The sequence below is a fragment of the Galleria mellonella genome, unplaced genomic scaffold, assembly GCF_026898425.1.
Source record: "Galleria mellonella isolate WM207_F2 unplaced genomic scaffold, CSIRO_AGI_GalMel_v1 utg746, whole genome shotgun sequence".
In the NCBI taxonomy this organism is placed as follows: Eukaryota; Metazoa; Arthropoda; class Insecta; order Lepidoptera; family Pyralidae; genus Galleria; species Galleria mellonella.
In genome coordinates, this window is record NW_026442148.1 from 393577 (window position 1) to 415979 (window position 22403).

At 37.6% G+C, this 22403-nt stretch overlaps 1 protein-coding gene across 1 annotated transcript; it reads right to left on the reverse strand.

Moving 5' to 3' along the window:
• Positions 1-110: 110 nt before the first annotated feature.
• On the reverse strand, positions 111-22243 carry LOC113515256 (dymeclin). Its single transcript, XM_052901149.1, has 17 exons — positions 22106-22243; positions 19783-19929; positions 19414-19560; positions 18695-18857; positions 17771-17916; positions 17081-17200; positions 16545-16687; positions 15510-15719; positions 14583-14662; positions 13118-13240; positions 11736-11861; positions 9995-10157; positions 8951-9049; positions 7896-7954; positions 7227-7397; positions 5909-6034; positions 111-5273 (listed from the first exon to the last, which is right to left on the reverse strand). The coding sequence occupies exons 2-17, from the start codon at positions 19920-19922 to the stop codon at positions 5121-5123; spliced, it is 2169 nt and encodes a 722-aa protein (XP_052757109.1). The 5' UTR covers positions 19923-19929; positions 22106-22243; the 3' UTR covers positions 111-5120.
• Positions 22244-22403: the final 160 nt, after the last annotated feature.

Consider the following 22403-nt stretch of genomic DNA (forward strand, 5'->3'; position numbering starts at 1 on the left):
GCAAAAGAGCAGTTAGACCCCATTACTAACATTCCCTTTCCCCCCTACCCTTAAGCATGGTATCGTTCCTCATCTTTCACATCACATTTGTAAAAAAAAAAACAAAGACATTTGATTCAGTAATCTTTTTTATTGTCAACTCTTAGACGTTATTATCATTGGCGTATTTAAGACTATTATTCGAGGGGGTCTGACCCCTTAAAAAGAGCACATAGATAGATATATAATTTATTTGCATTACTTACATCACACAAATAACATTAGATATTGGTACATACATAAAAAACATAATACAAAAAAAAAAATAAAGTACATAAAAGAGGTTACACAATTTCTCGTGAGTGCGTCAAAGTAACGCAAAATGGTCACAACTCGATTTATTTCTTTGCCCTCAAAAGATCAAAACGCTGATATTCTGTTGTGGTCATTGCGGCCAAGTGATCTCGGACATGTCTGTATTGTTTATGCCTTAAGGTGCCCCCTCCCCCCCTCCTCAAATACGCCTACGCCTCAATACGCCTATTATAACAGTATGAGTATTGATTGACAAATTATTTACTTTTTTTTACATATTATTTATAGTGCTAACGTTTGTTAGCACTGATTTTTTGGTAGATTTTAAACTAACCAAATATGCTATTTTCCTCAAATGTACTAGAGTTACTTTGAACCACAGATTATGACGTAGTACATTAAACAGTCTATGAGTCCAAAGGGAGACTTTGTACAAAATTCGATTGCTTGGGTACCTCTGTCCCATTCGTGTTTCAACCGTGAAGCAGTATGGGGTATAGCGTGAATTTACAGGGTATAGAGGAATCTCAAGAATGGCAACGCATGGGGGGTATCATGGGCGAAACAATATACTCTGTTATGTCCATGGTACTGCTCATGTCTATAGGCGACGGTTACCACTTTCCATCAGGTGGGCTGTCAGCTTGTTTGCCATTCTAAGTTGTATAAAAAAAAAAATGGTTTGAACATTGTTCTGAAATGCAATCCTTCAATGTTATAGTGCAACTAGGTACCCGGCCCGGCTTCGCTCGGGTAGACAGAATTTTTAAAAATATTGTATCACTTTACTCACTGATATAATAGGGTCGATTCTGAGGTGCCTTCATTCTAAATTTCTCTTCTTAATCAAATATTTTAATTTGTAAATTTTGGGAAATTACTATTTTATGGACCAATGCAAAGCTATTACAAAATTAATTCATATTGGGTCTTATCATTAATACATAAGCACTGTGGTCAGAGAAATTGTTCAATATGATGTCCACCAACACTTTCTACCAACGTACAGCTCGTCATTGACAGGGAGTTTTTTTAATGGGTGATAATGGAATGGTAACCCCGCCCGCGCTTTCGGTATACACCGGCGGGGCACCAGTGAAGGATGATAGGTGAGGATCAAGCAGGTCAGTTAGTCCATTGTGACGAATTCAACAAGAATTATTCACGATGGTTTCCAGGGGGAACCACGTGGAGGTCGACCTGATAGTATATTGCTAGCAATGGGTTCATTAGACCCCATTGCTAACAGTCCCTTCCCCCTGACAGAGAGAGTTCACCCGCGTACCTTAGAGCCTAGACAGTCGTGTACAACGCGATTTCAGAGATGTTTCCTCCCACGAACGCTGAGGTTATGGAATAAGCTGCCTATCAAAGTTTTTCCAAGAGACTACAGCATGGGGTTCTAAAAAGAATGAGTAGAGGTTTCTTTAGGATCGGTAACACGCGCGTAATACCCTTGGTATTGCAGGCGTTCATAGACTTATGGTAATCACTTGTTGGTGGTGGACTCTATGCTTGTTTGCCACCTCAGTGGTATAAAAAATATCTTTATACAACCTTCATCTGCTTGTCTATCAATGATAGAAATAGCGTTATAGGTGATTTTTTATTTATTTATTTATCTCTTTATTGCACCAGAAACAAAAATATTACAATGGCAATTGAATGGGGGAAAGGGATTGTTAGTAATGGAGACTAAGAATCCCATTGCTAGCAATATATCCAACCAGGTCGACCTCCTCGCGGTTGCCCCTGGAAACTATCATGGTTAATTCCTGATGAATTTATCATGCTGGGCTAACTGGCCTGTTTTCATTCTCATCTATCACCCTTCACTGGTGCTCCGCCAGCGTATCCCGTTAGCGCAGGCGGGGTTACCACTCATCCAATAAAAAAAAATGGCAAATGAATAATTATGAAATATAGTAGCATAAAGTACGGATTTAAATATATACATGAAGGTGCAAAAAGCGGTCCTATCGTTAGGGCAATCTCTTACAGACAACCTTTGGTTTTTCTTTGTCGAGGTTTCACCAAGACTACAGTACGTGGTTCTTCATAAAAAAACACTGGTAAAAAAATGTTTCTTTAGGGTCAGCAATTCGTGGATAATGTCTCTGGTATTGCAGGCATTCATAGACTACAAAAACCGCTTACTATCAGGTGGGCCCTATACTTGTTTGCCACCTCAGTGATATGAAAGAAAAAAAAAACCGTAGAGATTTCCCTGTGATATCGAATTAAAAGTTTGATTTTAGAAATTTAGACAAAGGCAGTTCATAATTGATACCAATGTAGTTTTTTTACAAGTGAAAGAATTTTTATAAATCCACATGGAGTAGTTTTTAAGTTTATCCATTTATAAACGTGTTTCAACCGTGAAGCAGTTGTGTTTGCATGGCTGTGTTTCGGTTTGAAGGGTGGGATATGGCGTGAATTTACTGGATACAGAGGAATAACACCTGAGTCCTCAGGAATGGCAACGCATGGGGGGTATCATGGGCGAAACAGTATACTTTGTTATGTCCATGGTACTGCTCATGTCTATAGGCGACGGTTACCACTTTCCATCAGGTGAACCGTCAGCTTGTTTGCCATTCTAAGTTGTATAAAAAAAAAACATTCAAATCTTTCCTCTTCATAATATTAATATATTTAAAAAAGTTATCATCTTTGACGACATTCATTTATGAAGAATGATAAGACATTGGGTTTGATTCTCGCTCGGGTCAACACGAGAGACTTTTCAAAATTGTCTATGGTCTGGAATGTTCTGGGATGTGTTTTTAGTAACTACTCGGTAACTCACACAGTCGCAAGGACGTGCGAACTCCAAAAAAATTTTTTTATATACAAATACGTATATAAAAACATTCGAAATATTGTTTCTAATTAATATTATATTTCTAAGAGAATAAATAAATAAATAAATAATCTTATACAAATTATATTATTGTACTGTATAAATGTTAAAAGTATATAATCTATTTCAATAGAATTCAATGAAAACCGACCAACTTTATTGAAATTATTCCATGAACACTCGTTAAATGATATTAGAATCGATACATTCGATCGATTACAGTAGAATCCGAATATTCGATTATCCGGACTTATCTTCACTGCTCTAATTACCGAATTTAGAAATATGTATTATGTATTAATTGGGTAAATGGGTATTATGTAATCCATTGTCGTTATCGCTCGTAATTTTCTTTATATCGTTTTGTCTAAATGACGCATATAAAACCCTTTACATAAAAAAAATTATGTATTGTTCTAATTGAGTTTGAAGTCGATTATCCGGATTTTCGATTATACGGAATTTCATCCCAACCAACTAGACGAGTGTCGGTCCTCCACCGTGCGTTTTTCAAGGCACTTTCTCCCACGCACAACCATTCTTTGGAATCAACTTCTAGCAGCAGTATTTCCGAACCGATACGACAACATAACTTTCAAGAAAAGAGCATATTCCTTTTTTTTTCCGGCAGCACACCTGCAATGCCGTAGGTGTTGTGGGTGACCATGGGCGGCGGTAGTCACTTACCATCAGGTGAGCCGCATGCTCGTTTGCCCCCTGTGTTGTAAAAAAAAAATTCCTGGTATTATTCGATTTGAATAATCCAGATTCTACTTGAATCGATTTTTTTCTTTGTTAGATCATTATTTGTTGGATATCAGCGGACAGTCTTATAATTGATTTATGTTTTTTTTTTGTTTATATATATATATTTTTTTATTATGTTCTATCGAAATAGACTATAAGACTCAAAATAAATTATTGTATCTACGCATCACAGAGCTTATAATTAAAAAGAGTGAGTTCCACAAAAAACCGACTTCAAAGTTGTAACAAAATCAGTTATTCTGATATAAAAACTAAACTACCTTTTATTGAAATGATCTGTAAGTAAGATCCTTTCAAATAAAACAGAGTATTTCAAATCGGTTTACAACTGACGGAGTTATGAGGTAACAAACATTAAAAAAAAAAAGACAACCTTCTGTAAATTCCAATTTGGAGTGTGTTGAAAATGGCCAGTAAACGACTTCTATTTGGAAAGCAAAAGGAGTTCTTTTTTTCAAATTCATTTAATTGACAGTATTTATGAATTATATTTTTCAATATATCAGCCCAGCTTGTGACATTCATGTTAAAATTATAAAATAATTAATAAATTTTATGTTTTTTATAAATATCAGTGTTTATTATTCAATTCTGATAAAAATAGCAATTAATTTAGTCCGAGTGACGGCGGCAGGTTCGCCTCTGTGCCGCGTTGCATTCCAACATGCTCGGCGCAATATGGGCGTGACGAGTGTTACGTTCACCACAACGGGAACCGTCGACAGATGTCACTGACTCCCCTATTGTACTGTCGTGAGCATATATTTTTTTTTATTTTTATACATTACGATTTACAATTATCGTACATAGTGTATATTAATCGGGCCCAGGTTCTGTACATTTATAAAACATTATTTTTGCCTATTTTTCAATTTCATATATCGAAGTTGAAAAAAAAACATGTCTGAATTTATGTTGCATATTTTTTTTTTATGTAACTTAATGGTAAACGAACTAAGGGCTTTACTGATGAATTAAAAATTAATTTGTGCCAGAAAACAAAGCAACATTTTAAGAAAAGATATTTAAAATCCGAACGCAATTGGGATTAGCTTTTTTTCTATACAATGCACATTAACAGAGCCCAAACTATATACATTTCTGAAAAATCTTCGCATCCTCTGTCACTTTGACACATGTCAAGTTGACGTTTCGAAGTCGATTAAAAACAACACAAAATGGCGGACACGAGCGATCAGCAAGCGAGCAGATCGCCGACTGCTCGCGCGCCGCACTCGCTTGCCCAGTACACGCCGCCGCAATTGCTGATCAGTCCCCACACGTACGGCGTGAAGAATTCCTCAGGTCGCTCCTCCTCCACGTATCGGAATTTTAGGTCGGGGAATTTCTGTGGGTAAATATTTTTTCTAAATCACAGCTAAAAAGCCTCTTTAATGGTAAAAACGGTTGTTATAGCAGGTGGACGAGTGCAATGCTGTTATTATTATTCTTCCAATAGCAAACAAGCTGACGGCCCACATGATGGAAAGTGGTAACCGTCGCCTATAAACATGAGCAGTACATAACAGCATAACAGAGTATACTGTTTTGCCCAAGACACTCCCAATGCGTCGCCATTACTAAGGATTCAGGTGTTATTCCTCTGTACCCTGTAAATTCACGCCATATCCCACCCTTCAAACCGAAACACAGCCATGCAAACACAACTGCTCCACGGTAGAAACTCGAATAAGACAGAGGAGTCCAAGCAAACGACTTTTGTACAAAGTCTCCTTCTGGTATTATTCATTATTATTTATTTATAGTGAACCGGAATGTAAATATTTTCTTTTATGAACCTATAGATTGGTAAACAAGCTAATAGCACACCAGGTGGTAAGTGGTAAAGTATAAGGGGTTGGGGGAAATTGTGAAAAATGTATTGAGTACTTTTTGGAGTTTATCCCATTACAAACAAAAACATACAAACAAATACAAAAAAACAAATATTTCCTTTTTATATTATAACTTCTACGAGCATACCTTAAGCCTATCGCTGGACCACTGCTCGGCGCCCTTCTTGATACAGGCGAGCACCTCCGTGACGCCCAGGTCGCCGCCAGCGCCCTCTTGCACCCGTTGTAGGCGCGTCGAAAAATATCCTATTACCTATATATATAATTAAAAAAAAAAACCAATATGTCAATTAATGAAATCCATTCCTAAAAAATAGTTTCATTAAAAGAATCTCAAAAATTTTTATTCATGGAAAAAAAAGTTTTATATCGTCAAAAACATACCATACCATTCATTTCATTTCTGTGTGGTCCCGGCATAGAATGGGCCATCCCTTCCTTTCCCGTAGATGTCGTAAGAGGCGACTAAAGGCGAGGGATGGGCAGCAACGTCACTGTTAAAACATCTCGAAAGCCTAACTGTGATTGCCAATCCGCCTATGCTAAGCGTGGCAACTACTGGCAAAACCGTCCAGGGGGAGGCTTATATTTAACTGTGGACAGCTAAAGACTGACATAGTGATACCACACCATACCGGCTTTAACTATCTTGGGCATAGTAGGTGGGTTGTTAGCCGAAGTAAAAAGCTTTGGTGATGTTTTAAGATGAACACTGCTGTCCCTCCCTCAACCATTACATCCCCTGAATCGCCTCTTACAACACTTTTATCAGAGGGAGACTTTGTACAAAAGTCGATTGCTTGGGCACCTCTGTCCCATTCGTGTTTCAACTGTGAAGCAGCTGTGTTTGCATGGCTGTGTTTCGGTTTGAAGGGTGGGATATGGCGTGAATTTACTGGGTACAGAGGAATAACACCTGAGTCCTCAGGAATGGCAACGCATGGGGGTATCATGGGCGAAACAGTATACTCTGTTGTGTCAATGGTACTGCTCATGTCTATAGGCGACGGTTACTACTTTCCATCAGGTGGGCCGTCAGCTTGTCTGCCATTCTAAGTTGTATAAAAAAAAAACTTACGGGAAAAGAAAGAGATGTCCCAATCTACGCCGGGACCACACTATGATTAAGTAAGTTATATATCATTAATCCTTCTTTGCATAATGGTGGAAATTTCCATCATAACATTGAATACCCAAAAATTAAATAAAACAATAAGTTCACTTTAAGTTGATCGTGTCTGGATACCTTTTTAATGTCCATTGCAGAAAAAAAAAACATAGCTGTCAAATTTATTTTTTTTTAACCATTTTTCCTTTAATTGTGAACATGAATTATATCATAAAAAAAACATGCAAAGAAGGATTAAAAAGCCCGTGCATGATCTACTGATACCATATTTAAAAACTTTGTCATTCAAGCAATGAAATGTCCCCGTTTCTCTCACCATCTCTATGTTTTGCGTGATGTGGTGGCTGTGGTGCATTTGGAACAGTTGCCTCTTGTGCAGGAGCGCGTACACCATGTTCAGGTTGTTGACCAACTGGTGGCTGAGGCACGAGTTGATGATCTCCAGCAGCATCCGGAGCACCTCGTCCAACACGCTTATATGGTCCATCTGGGTTAATGTTATTTAATAATAAGAATAAGAATAATAATAATTTATTTGCTCGAAATGTGGTACAAAGGTCTTAAATGGTAACTACAGCTACACATTTCGCCTTATCTAAAGGCATGCAAATTTTGTCTTAGCACATGTTAAGTAAAAGTTTATCAATTATGTATGTGAAAATAATTATTCTAAATACATATTAATTGTTACATTGAATTAGTTAATTATGTCAACATTTAAAAATAGTCGATATTATAGGTTATAAAGCATTAAAATTGTACATGTCATATTATTAATATTATTACTTTTATTATTTTTTACTTTTATTATTATAATTTAATACATACATACTACATACGTAGAAACACGAATAGGACAGAGGTACCCAAGCAATCGACTTTTGTACAAAGTCTCCCTCTGGTGAAAGGTAGCAGTTCGCTGCTAATTCCTATCAGTGATAGGAATTTTTAAATTTAGCAAAAAAAGTTATATTTATGTACATACAATTTCTTCTGTCTTCTCTTCTGCGTGATGTGGTAAGTCTAGAGTGTTAATGTCACCGCCTGCAGTTAGAAAAAAAAAACGATTCAATTATCTGTAGGTTTTTTTAATGGGTAATAATGCAATAGCAACCTCGCCCGCGTTATCGAGGCATCAATGAGGGATGATATGTGAGAATGAAAAAGCAGGTCAATTAGCCCACCGTGATGAATACACCTGGAATTCAGCACGATGGTTTCCAGGTAACGTGACAAGGTATATTCATAGGCCTGTCTCCCATTAAGTCAGGCAAAAATAATGGTATAACATGGAATAGTTTCTGAACCGGCCTGCCTACATGATGGAAAGTGGTAAGCGTCGCATATAGACGTGAACAGCACAATGGGTATCTTAGAATGCACTGTGACCCCATGGCTGTTTAATGGATGACAAAGGTCCGCCTGCATTATCGGTATATAATGGCGTGGCGTGAATTCACTGGGTACAGAGGAATAACACCTGAGTCCTCAGGAATGGCAACGTATGGGTGGTATCATGGGCGAAACAGTATACTCTGTTATGTCCATTGTACTGCTCATGTGTATAGGCGACGGTTACCACTTTCCATCAGGTGGGCGGTCAGCTTGTTTGCCATTCTAAGTTGTAGAAAAATAAAATGATGGCAGGGCACCAGTGAGGGATAATAGGCGAGGACATAAAGGCAGGTCAGTTAGTCCAACCTGATAAATATACCTGGAATTCAGCACTATCCAGGTTTCCAGGAGTGACCACATGGAGCTTGATCTGCCAGGGTATATTGCTAGCAATGGGACTAGTGTTCCGCATTACTAACAATCCCCTCCCCTCCTTAACCCTCATGGTAGCTCTCATACGTTCAAGTTCGTGGTGTTATGCCTCCATACCGTACCGGTAGCATACCTACAATGTCTTTGGTGTTGCGGGTGATCATGGGCGACGATAGTCACTTACCATCAGGTAAGCCACTCGTTTGCCCCCTTTGTTATAACAAAAAAAAAACCTATTCATTTGGCCATTTCATTGATCGACAGCCGACTTACCTTCTACTTCTGCACAAAGTCTCGCTCTCCGCTTCGTCAGCGTTTCAAACAGTGATATTAACCGCTGCGCGACATACGGATGAAGATTTCGGAATTCACCTGTAAAAATAAATCTTTTTTTTTTTAATCAAATTTTTTTGAAGCTTTAGTACACCTGAGTGACTATGCCAGCCTCGTAGGGAATGTCTGAAAGTCAGTCTGTCTGGGACACCTTTACCCATTGATAGAGCCGTTTTTTTTTTTTTTTTTTATTTAATTATCATACATAAATACATTAAAAAAAATTGGATTTTTAGTACCACTTAAACCTCTCGGGCTTGTGTGTGATACTTTACACTCGGTTCTCAAATATCACTATTTATATGAATATTCTGCTGTTTTACCAAGGTTGGACAGTAAATAAGCTCTCAGTTTAAATTTTATGTTTTTGACAGTGATATTGTTTCGCAAGTCGGTAGGTAGAGAGTTTAAAAATAAATCTTATATCAATGATATAAAACTCTATTTTAGACGCGATCAAAATCTATTATGCTCTAAGCCGGTACGTCAAATGTAAAAAATGTAAATAAGCCAGCGTTCTAGCATACTAATGACTAAATAACTAAACTGCATTGTAAATTAATAATAAATAAATAAACAAAAGAAAAAAATATAGAAAGAAATACTTATAATTATAGATATTGTTCCAAAAAAAAAAAACAATAACCTTAACTTTAGCAAAACCCGTTACTTTTACTTAAAAAACAAAACCCCTGCACTGACTTTGTAAAAATTTCTATGGGGCCAATGGGGTATATAATAACAAGTTGTTAAACTAATCGTCGTATGTATTGTTTAAGTGCAATAAAGAATATATATATATATATATATATAACATAAAAAAGCAAGCAAATCGCGAACCCACTTTCCTTGAAGTCGGTTAATAAACAAATTCTCCCTCTTCACTTCGATTAATAAATGATGGAGTTGTCAGCAAACGAACATAGAGAAAAAGCGAGCAAACTGTGAACCTCTTGTTTTTGAAGTCTGTTGAAACAAACTCACAGCTCATGTTCGCGATGGCGGCGAGACAATTCGTGTGCAGGTACTTGTCTCTCACGCGCGCCATGTTGTACTGCAGCGCGCGAACTATTACAAGCACCATCAGACCGCCCAGCGAGATCTCCGATATGGACCGCTCCGTGTACCACGTGAGGTTCTTCAGCATCTGCGGAAGACGCGATGTGAAATCATTTTAGGCTCAGACATTGTATAGTGTATTGAAAAATTTAGAACATATTTGCTTAAATAGACTTTTAAAACTTCAATTGTGGCAAGACCAGTTATTTTAATTGAAAAACTCAATTATTAAACAGAATTTAATTAAATTTCTATAGGACCAATCTTATATCATATATATTATCAATACATCCTTTCAAATAAAAAAAGAATTATCCAAATCGGTTTATAAATGACGGTGTTATGAGGTAACAAACATTATTTACAAAAAATTAATAAAAATAATATAAAAATATTTAACTGAAACAAAAAACGTGTGAACACAAATACTCTGTGGTCACCCGACGAGACTCCAGCAAGTTGGAGGGAAATACATCCAATTGCGGATACTGGCTCAAAATATCATTGAGTAGTTTCAATGCAAGAGATAGGGGAGCTTGCTTAGCCAACTCTGTTCTTCGTAATGGAACATCGAATAATATACAACCTCTCAATTTGGTTGTCCTTTCTCCTCCTTTTTAGAAGTCGGTTGACAAGCTTTTATAATGTATTCCGCCATCTTGAAACGGTGTCCATATTGGATTTGGTGCGATGTAACTCATTTTATCATTTTCTACCCTTTAAGTCCTGTTTTTTTTTATACAGCTTAGAATGACAAACAAGCTTACGGCCCGCCTGGTGGAAAGTGGTAACCGTATAGACATGAGCAGTACATAATACACATATTAAGGGTTTGAAAAAATTTGCCCGCTTGGCAGGCGGGTCGACAACCGCAGTTAGGCTTTTACAGATGTTTTAAAACGGACGCTGCTGCCCATCCTTCTACCATAAACTGCCTTATTCGCCCCTTACGACAGCCACGGGAAAGGAAGGGGTGGCCCATTCTATGCCGGGACCTACACGGCTAATACTCAAATACCCATGCACTAATGCACAGTTCAGGGTGGAAAGGGATTGTTAGTAATCAAAGGGTCAAATAGTCCTATTACTAGCAATATACCCTGTCAGGTCGACCTCCACGTGGTTCTCCCTGGAAACCATCGTGACTAATTCTAGTTTATTTATTTATTTCTTATTGCATAATATAATTAGTAGATAACATTTCAATTATGGACCCTGTTGGGCACAGCAAGTAGGAGAGAATTCTAGAGAGTTTAATTCGTCAGGATGGGCTAACTAACCTACCTTTCATCTTCATCTGTCATCCCTCACTGGTGCCCCGCCAGTGTATACCAATAGCGCAGACGGGGTTACCATACCATTATTACCCATTAAAAAAAATGCACAGTTCACATAACACTCTTCACTCTTGCGCCACCTGCCCATTTCTATCTGTTCTCCTTTAACCAAAGGTTGTCCGTAAGAGATTGCCCTAGCGATAACACCGCCTTTTGTACCTTTATGTGTATATTTCAATTTGTATTTATGTTACTGTATTTCACTTGAATTATTCACTTGTCATTGTATATTTTTATTTCTATTGCAATAAAGAGTTAAATAAATAAATAAAAATAACACACCCACAGCCCCATACATTTCTGTAATCCAGTGGGGGGTAAATACTTACAATTTGATGGACATTCTTGATGAGGGCATCATCTTCGGTGAGGATGAGGAGAACTATCAGTGACATGTATATGTGGTGGGAGTTGCTGTCCGGCGCGTTGTACAACACTTGCAGTATTGGCACTATCTGTAATAAATACCATTTTGATGTAGTCATACAATAGAAACCATACAACCATACATCATACAATAGAAATTTAGAATTTCACCAGAGGGAGACTTGGTACAAAAGTCGTTTGCTTGAGTACCTCTGTCCAATTCGTGGTTCAACCGTGAAGCAGTTGTGTTTGCATGGCTGTGTTTCGGTTTGAAGGGTGGGATATGGCGTGAATTTACAGGGTACAGAGGAATAACGCCTGAGTCCTCAGGAATGGCAACGCATGGGGGGTATCATGGGCGAAAGAGTATACTCTGTTATGTCCACGGTACTGCTCATGTCTATAGGCGACGGTTACCACTTTCCATCAGGTGGGCCGTCAGCTTGTTTGCCATTCTAAGTTGTATATAAAAAAAGGAAAAGGAAAATTGGAAATTTATTGAAAATAAAAAAAAAAAACCCCGAACACAAATAAACCAAATAATTGAAGATTTTGCCCCACAAAAAATACCGATTTCTATTGTGACAAAACTGGATTATAAAAATAGGCCACCTTTTCCTTTCCCGTGGATGTCGTAAGAGGCGACTAAGGAAACTTATGGTGGAGGGATGGGCAGCAGTATCCTTCTTAAAACATCTCTAAAGCCTAACTGCGGTTGCCAATCCGCCTGCCAAGTACTAGCACCTATTAGCAAAACTCCCCTTATGAAGAAGGCTTATTTCCAGCAGTGGACAGTTAACGGCTGATTGCAACAACATTATTATAAAGAGAAAATAATAAATTTGTTGTATTTTAGTTTAAAATGGATAAACTAAAAAATAAATCATTTTCAAAATTCTTTCACTTGTAGAAAGCTATATTATAAGCAAGCAACATGGGCTATGTTTTATTTAATTCAATCATTTATTGCTATTTTATGTTGTAACTAGCGACCCGGCCCGGCTTCGCACGGGTATACATTACATCACATCACATTAGAAACCTCTAAAATTACCAGTGTTTCTCTACAATATTATGCATGTATTATACATATAAACCTTCCTCTTGAATCACTCTATCTATAAAAAAAAAACGCTTCAAAATCCGTTGAGTAGTTTTAAAGATTTAAGCATACATAGAGACGGACAGACAGCGACAGCGACTTTGTTTTATACTATGTATTGATATTATAGGTCTTAAGCTATTCAAGGTAAAGAATCAACATGGACCCTGGAAGGACACAGAGAAATTTTAGAAAAAGCCATGCATAGCCGGGGCCGGTCACTATTATTATATGGGGACTCACCAAATTCTCAATGTGTGGGTCGCTGGCTATGTGCCTCTTGTAGGCGTTACACGAGTGCAGCATCAGGTACAGCAGCAGGGTGGAGTGCTCGCAGCCGGCGGTCGCGCACAGCGCCTTGTGGAGCTGAACAACGTGTATTATGTATTAATACATATTGTCGCATAAAAACAATTAAAGATTGTGTCCTATAAAAAAAAAACTGACTACAATTGGGGCAAATCCCAATTAAATCTACACTTCTACACTAATATAATAAAGAGGAAAGATTTGCATTTTTGTGTGTATGTATGTTTGTAATGAATAAACTCAAAAACTACTTTGTCGATTTCAAAAATTCTTTCACCATTAGAAAGCTACATTCAGCCTGAGTAACATAGGCTATACTTATTGCTAGAAAAGATTAGGGATCCTTACTAAAACTTTAGTAACGTAACTCAAGGTGTAAAAAAATGCTATAAAATATCTTTGGTCGCGTGCGCTGCGGAAACTATTGGTGATAGAACAAAAGTATGTTCTACAATATTGAAGAAAATATCGATAACTACAAAAAACTTGGCGATACTATATGTCCAACTATTATCGTTATGTCACAATAACCACTTTTTAGGAAATGTTGTAAAAATGTACACCCGTGCGAAGCCGGGACGGACCGCTAGTAAATAAATAAAACCAGTTATGTAGATCTAAAAACTAAACTACTGAGCGATTCTGATATAAATTCTATGGGACCAATCTGTATGTGTTAATTTAAAAAAAAATTCGCATCGATTTATAAATAACTAGCGGTCCGTCCCGGCTTCACACGGGTGGACATTTTTACAACATTTTAAAAAGTAGTTATTGTAACATAATGATAATAGTTGGATATATAGTATCGCCAAGTTTTTTATAGTTATCGATATTTTCTTCAATATTGTAGAACATACTTTTGTTCTATCGCCAATAATTTCCGCAGCGCACGCGACCAAAGATATTTTATAGCATTTTTTTACACCTTGAGTTACGTTACTAAAGTTTTAGTAAGGATCCCTAATCTAGCAATAAATATAGCCTATGTTACTCAAGGTGAATGTAGCTTCCTAATGGTGAAAGAATTTCTGAAATCGGCGAAGTAGTTTTTGAGTTTATTCATTACAAACATACATACACACAAAAATACAAATCTTTCCTCTTTATAATATTAGTGTAGATGTAGACAAAGGTCTAAGTTAAGAAACACAAAAAAAAAAAAACTTAATTGATAACTTTTTTTTTGGAAGTCAGTTTTTTTAATGCATGAAGACAGATCATGCTAACTGACCTGCCTTTCCATCCTCATCTATTATCCCTCACTGGTGCCCCGCCAGTGTATACCGTTAGCGCATAACGGGGTTACCATTCCATTGTCATCTAATAAAAAAAAATCTGGGGTTGCCATCCCTGAGGACTACAGTGTTATGCCTCTAAATGAATACATAAAACATACAGCTGTCATGTCGACCCGCGGCGGGGTGACTTGAGTCACGCTCGTGTTCGAGTCTTTCTGTGGCGTCGTCGCAACTGTTTCTGAAACAAAGAAAAAAATTCAAAAGCTACTAAACCACCTGGTTAAATTTTTTTTTTTGTAATGAGTGATATTTTTTTCTTTTATGCAACTTAGAATGGAAAACAAGCTGACGGCCCACCTGGATGGAAAGTGGTAACCGTCGCCTATAGACATGAGCAGTACCGTGGACATAACAGAGTATACTGTTTCGCCCATGGTACCCCCCATGCGTTGCCATTCCTGAGGACTCAGGTGTTATTCCTCTGTACCCAGTAAATTCACGCCATATCCCACAGTTCAAACCGAAACACAGCCATGCAAATACAACTGCTTTACGGTTGAAACACGAATAGGACAGATGTACCCAAGCAAACGATTTTTGTACAAAGTCTCCCTCTGGCGAATGCATAAGTCATTATAATTAAAAAAAAAAATCATCGTCATCATATCAGCTGTTAACTGTCCACTGTTGAACATAAGTCTTCCCCTTTAAAGAGGGGTTTTGCTAGTAGTCGACTGCCATTACGTTCACGCACGTTTTGCGACACGTGCTTCATCTCTGGTTGTGGAAATTTTTGTTAGTTATAGCTGGCTGAAAACCAACGCTGTGCAACCCCCTTTTGGAATGCATTTGTTGGTGGTTTCCGCCACCTATGGTATGGAGGAAAGGATTGAGGAAAAAAGGAAGGGAACATTGACAATGGATAAAGGAAATTGGTAAATAAGAGGATCAAGGGGCTTATGTAAGAAAGGAAGGGAGGGGGGCACTACAGTTGCCAAACGGGGTTACCATTACTGTATTTTCTGTTGCAATTGTGTTTTCCTGGCAATAAATATTTTTTATTCTATACCATACATAATCCTTACCAGCAGTGTCTTCACAGCACAGCAACGCGTTCCTGTACAAATTGTCTTCGTTCATACAATGGTTGGCGAGGGCGAGCAGCAGTAGGCACGACTGGTTCGCTACAGGGTGCTCCCGTTTGAGACGCACGAGCAGCTCGTGCCTGTCTACAGGGGGATGCGTGTAGATCGTCTGCGTGGACGACGTGAAGCGCAGCATGCTGAGGAGTCCCGCTGTAAAATACATTGAAATATCTTCAATAATACCATCACTCGAGTGGAGGTTACGCAGCTGGTGCTTTTATTTTATCATTTCAGCCGTTGACTGTCCACTGCTGAACATAAGCCTTCCTCTATGGGGAGTTTTGCCAGTAGTTGCCACACTTGGCAGGCGGGTTAGCAACCGCAGTTAGGCTTTTAGTGATATTTTAAGAGGGACGTCGAGGTCATCCCTCGCCCTCCCTTAGTCGCCTCTTACGACACCCACGGGAAACGAAGGGGTGGCCCATTCTATGCCGGGGCACACACGGCGGCAGTAGCTGTGCTCATATTTGAAAACTGTTTTTACACATGTATACCAGAGGGAGACTTTGTACAAAAGTCGATTGCTTGGGTACCTCTGTCCCATTCGTGTTTCAACCGTGAAACAGTTGTGTTTGCATGGCTGTGTTTCGGTTTGAAATGTGGGATATGGCGTCAATTTACAGGGTACAGAGGAATAACACCTGAGTCCTCAGGAATGGCAACGTATGGGGGGTATCATGGGCGAAATAGTATACTTTGTTATGTCTATGGTACTGCTCATGTCTATAGGCGACGGTTACCACTTTCCATCAGGTGGGCCGTCAGCTTGTTTGCCATTCTAAGTTGAGTGGTAACTGTCGCCTATAGACATGAGCAGTACCATGGACATAACAGAGTATATTGTTTCGTACATGATACCCTGCATGCATTGCTATTCCTGAGGACTACGGGCGAATCACCTCTTTTGGGGAGGTCTATGCCCAGCAGTGGATATTTAGCGGCCGATAGGACGATGATGGAACAAGTGTAACTCACAAGCAATGTTTATAAGTAAACTGCCACCGGCAGCTGAGGTGCCGAACATGCTCGGCGGCGCTGGCAGCATGCTCGACAGGTTGACCAGCAGCGTCTTCACTAACAAAGGCGCGTGCATACCGTATCTGCCTTGGAAGAGGGTTCTGTAAAAAATTATATATATATATATATATATTTTTAAATGGATAGTAATGCAATGGTAACCCCGTCTGCGTAGGGGAAAGGGATTGTTAGTAATGGAGACTGAGAATCCCATTGCTAGCAATATACCCAACCAGGTCGACCTCGCGGTTCTCCTTGAAAACTATCACGGTTAATTCCTGATGAATTCCTCATGATGGGCTAACTGGCCTGTTTTCATTCTCATCTATCACCCTTCACTGGTGCTCCGCCAGCGTATCCCGTTAGCGCAGGCGGATTTACCATACCATTCCATCCCGCCTGCGTTAACGGTATACACTGACGGGGCACTAGTAAGGGATGATTGGTAAGTTGTATAAAAAAAAAACATACATGATGTATGACGGTGACATTACCTGTATATAAGTGACGTCTCCACAAGTCGCGTCTGTCCGTGGACGCCGGCGAACATGTAGACGGACATTAGTACCAGCAGCGTGTTTATACACTCCAGGTGTAAATAGTATGTGTTATCACTGGAATGTGAAATGAGAAAAATTAAAAAAAATACAGCATTAAAATACATTTTTTTTATATAACTTAGAATGGCAAACAAGCTGACGGCCCACCTGATGGAAAGTGGTAACCGTCGCCTATAGACATTAGCAGTACCATGGACATAACAGAGTATACTGTTTCGCCCATGATATCCCCCATGCGTTGCCATTCCTGAGGACTCGGGTGTTATTCCTCTATACCCTATAAATTCACTGCCATATCCCACGAGAGACGAGCAATGCGATGATAGAATCTATATAACCTCAGTCCCATTCGTGTTTCTACCGTGAAGCAGTTGTGTTTCGGTTTGAAGGGTAGGATATGGCAATGAATTTACAGGGTACAGAGGAATAACGTCTGAGTCCTCAGGAATGGCAACGAATGGGGGTATCATGGGCGAAACAGTATACTCTGTTATGTCCACGGTACTGCTCATGTCTATAGGCGACGGTTACCACTTTCATCAGGTGGGCCGTCAGCTTGTTTGCCATTCTAAGTTGTATAAAAAAAGAGCTAGTTAACAATACATAAATGGCTACGATACTCACGTGACCGGTATATCAATGATTAATCCAATTAACGCATCAATTAAAACTTCCACTCGACTCTCCGCGCCGAGGATCTTAGGTGACTCTGTGACCTTTTGATCATGTGGCGACGGCTGGTCAGCGTTCTGATCTTGAGGGTTTGGAGTCTGGAAGAGATATTGAATTTAATAATTTTTAAATAGAGAGATACTCTTTGTTGTTTCCTCCAAAAGATTACAATAGTAAACTTATTATAAATATAAACAATTACAACAAATAATCACAATGAGAAAACAATGGGCGACCTTATCGCTAAAAGCGATCTCTTCCAGGCAACCTTTGGATGGAGAGAAGTAATTATAAACAGTTTGATCGGAGGCACGATGAAATTCTATTATTTCTTAATTTTTACATCGTCTTATTTGAAATGTTTGTTTGTTAGTTTGTTTGGGTCAGATCTTGCAAGCTGAATTGAAACAAGATCATTTTAATTAATTTTGCCAGGTCGATCAGGTCAGTGAATGCATTGTTACTAACAATAGGGACTTTATTTCCTAGTGCTAGCAATATACCCTGTCAGGTCGACCTCTACGCGGTTTCTCCTGGAAAACATCGTTGTTATTTCTGGACGAATTCATCAGATTGGCCTACCCGACTTGTTTTCATCCTCACCTATCATTCTTCCTAGATGCTTCGCCTGGATATATATTTTTTTATTACACTAAAACATACAGTAACAACAATAAGTTAATAACAATGTTAGCGAAGGCGAACTTATCTCTAAAAGAGATCTTTTCCAGTCAACCTAAAACAGTGGCATAGGAAGTAGTGAGTGGGCAGTAGTATTGCTAAATAGAAGTATACCAACAGCGTAAGCAGGCTTGCCATTCCGTTATCATCCATGAAAAAAAAAAACTTAATTATTTCTTAATCCAATACACTTACAACTGAATCGGCGTCCCTGTCGACCGGTCCGTTGGCCACTCTCCTCTCGGCCTGCACGTCTAGATGGCGGCACAGTTCATACTCTGGCACCATTTCAACTAAATACTTGCTCACAGCCCGAATTACGAATAAGGCGTTGTACGTTTGCCATGCTAACATTACACTGAAAAAGGTTAAATAAATAAATAGATAGATAGATATATGATTTATTTGCATTACTTAGAGCATACAAATAACATTAGCTATCGGTACATATTTAAATAAATTAAACAAGACATATAGAAAAAAAAAGAAAGTACATAAAATAAATACTACCAGACATATTACAACGCCATCTAGTATTAAATATTGTTAGTTATAGTCCCTTGTTTTATGAGTCATCATCATCATCCCCATATCAGCCCTTGTCCGTCCACTACTGAACATAAGTTTCCTCTTGAGGAGTTCTGCCAGTAGTTACCACGCTTGGCAACCGCAGTTTTAAGAGAGATGCTGCTGCCCATCCCTCGCCCTCCTTAGTAGCCTCTTATGACACCCATGGAAAAGAAGGGCGGGATCACACCGGACAATTTCAATATCAATGTATTGGTTGATGCAGTTTCAAAACAACTTAATAAAGTTTCGACATAATTTAATCAAAATTCAATACAAATTAATGAAGTTTCAACATAATGAAGTCGTATTGAAAGACACAAAAACAGAGTATATGTTATGCATACTTATCACTATTAGGAGAGGCCAGCAACTCCGTGGCTCTGGTTATGAAAACTTGTACCAACGAACCGAGGTTGCCAGTCTGTGGATTGTTCTGTAAAAACTTCTGTAGGAGACACTCCGCGCTTGAGTCAAACACCAGTTGCTCTTCTCTGCAAACAGGAGCATGTGAAAAAATCACACAAATTGATATGTTGAATTCTAAAATTCTTTAATAAATGTGATAGCGAGTTTATTTGTTACTGCTAAGCACCTTAAAGGCTTAACTAATCCCTGTGAAATTTGGTACACACATAGCTACTTTTTTTTAATTGGTAACAATCCCCCCCCCCCCCCCCATCAGATTGGTATTAAAGACACTACAAATAACTTACGCAGAGGCTGGTGGATTGATATTGAAAGCCAACAGCTGGTTCCAGAAGGGATCATTGGCGCATATCACTTCCTTGGAGCAGAATCTCGCAAGCAGTTCATTAGATGACAGCTCCGAGTATCTGCTTATTGCAACACCCATTGTTGTCCTGCAAAAATAAATGTAAGCATACCATACAGTGAGGGTGTAAGAATACCAAATAGTCGCAATTCCAAATGCCTATATCTGTAACTGTACAAGCTGACGGCCCATCTGATGAAAAGTGGTAACCGTCGCCTATAGATATAAGCAGTACCATGGACATAACAGAGTATACTGTTTCGCCAATGATACCCCCATGCATTATCATTCCTAAGGACTCAGGTGTTATTCCTCTGTACCCAGTAAATTCACTGTCATATCCCACCCTTCAAACCAATAATTATTATAATTATCAGCCATTAATGGTCCACTGCTGAACATAGCCTCCTTCATGAGGGCGGTTTTGCCAGTAGTTGCCACACTTGGCAGGCGGGTTGGCACCCACAGTTTGGTAATGCTATAAAAGAGATGCTGCTGCCCATCCCTCCACTGTGGGTAAAGGTGTCCTTGACTATTTGACAGAACAAAGCTAACATTCAAACATTCATTATGAGGCTGGTCTAATCACCTATGTGTACTGAAGCATTTATTTAATTTATTTTATTTTTAATAAGGCACACATAACAAATTATAACCATGTTAGGTTTATATATAGGTGATTATGGTTTTAATGCTAGGTTACAATTCAAAAACATGTGTACACAACATGATTAATATTTAGACATAACATTTCAATTTCGACATGTGGAAGACATAACTAGAATAAAAAAAGACATAATGAATTATATAAAGAATAATAATATAATAGATTAATTCAAATATGTATTTGCATGTCTGTAAAGACTAAAAGTGAGATCTATATAACATAAATAACCATACCATCTATTATGTACTACTTTTATAACAAATAAATTTCATTTCATTTCATTTATAGTGATAGAGTAAAAATATCTTGTAGTGACAAGGTAATAATACCATATTAACTTTTAGATTATTGCACTGCACGTTTTATATAAGAGACAGGAATTAATATAATAATATAAGTAAATTATGATATTTATCTGCCATTCTTAGCTGAATAAAAAAAAAAATAAAAAAAACAGGTAGGCAATCATTGACATCATAATATTTATGCACATATGCAACAGATACATATACTCAATAATAAATATATACATATATATCCATACATACATATGAGTACATATATATCTACATATCTTAATAAAATACAGTTTACACTCTATATAAACAACCTCTCTATAAACAATATTATTTATATTTTATTTATTCTACTCAGTTTAGTAAAAGAAATAAGTAAAAATATTTTCCAGAAGGTAAGGTATTTTTATACTCCTTTTTTCCCTATAAGCAACTTTTCCAAATAATAAACTTTTTTATTGAAAGCAGTTGGCGGTGAGTTGCTTATATAAAGTGTTCACTGTAGTAAAGGAAATCTGATATAGAATTTTTAGATTACTGTTATCAACTCAACTCTTTGAAAATGTATATTTTTATTAGTAGATTTAATGCTTTGTTTGTTTTAAAAAAAACATTTCCTGATCTTGGAAGAAGGAAAGTATGTATCATTTTTTTTAAGTATGACACAATCAATGAGAAGCCAAGTAATGAATATCTGGGATACAACTCAGAAGACCTAGATTGAACTAATTGGGAACTTTATTTCATAATTATTTTTCTATTTACTTTCTTTCAAATTGGGAATATAATGTAAAAAAAGTTATAAAGCATTTCAATAGGAAAAAAATAGATATATGAGAATAAATAAGATAAAGGGCGATAAAGTAAAAGATGTCTACCATCATATAAGGAAGGGAAACTACAGAACATCCAGCGGGTTGCAGAGGCACAGAAAAAGAGATACTAGAATGTTCCGTTTCGGCAATAGTTTTGATCAATTCTCTGTCGAAATCGAAATTAAATCTAGTCTAAATTTGCATTGTAACTGGCCGAAAACAAATGTCCGGTCGAATACTAGAGATAAAACTAATATTACAATTAATAATGTAAAATCTTTTATTATAATGAAGTGCTGGATTTTATTTCGTTATTAGTGTTTAAATTTTTGTTCTACGAACACTGGTAATTATTTAAAATCCTATGAAAACACGTATATACAAAAGAAATAAACACAAATCACAATTACGTTAGTAAAAAATATATGTACAAAATCTACTGCTTATAATAAACAACATAAACTGAATTTACTTAAATTACATCACCTTTAAATTGAGTCAATTATAACACGGTAAAATCATAAATATATGGATTTATTAATGTTAAAACACCGATTTATTAGAAAATAATTAGCCACGAATCCATCCTCAATTTCAATGCAAATTCGTCATTTAACTGTCATCTGTCACTGTCACTCATAAAAGTAATAATTGTCAATTAGTTCTGTGTTTCTGAACGAAAGTACTAAATAAGTGAACAAATAGCAAATAAAAGTAATAAAAATAATAAATTTGTACGTAATTGGTACCTGACTTATTACACTATAAATATTATCAGGGGGGG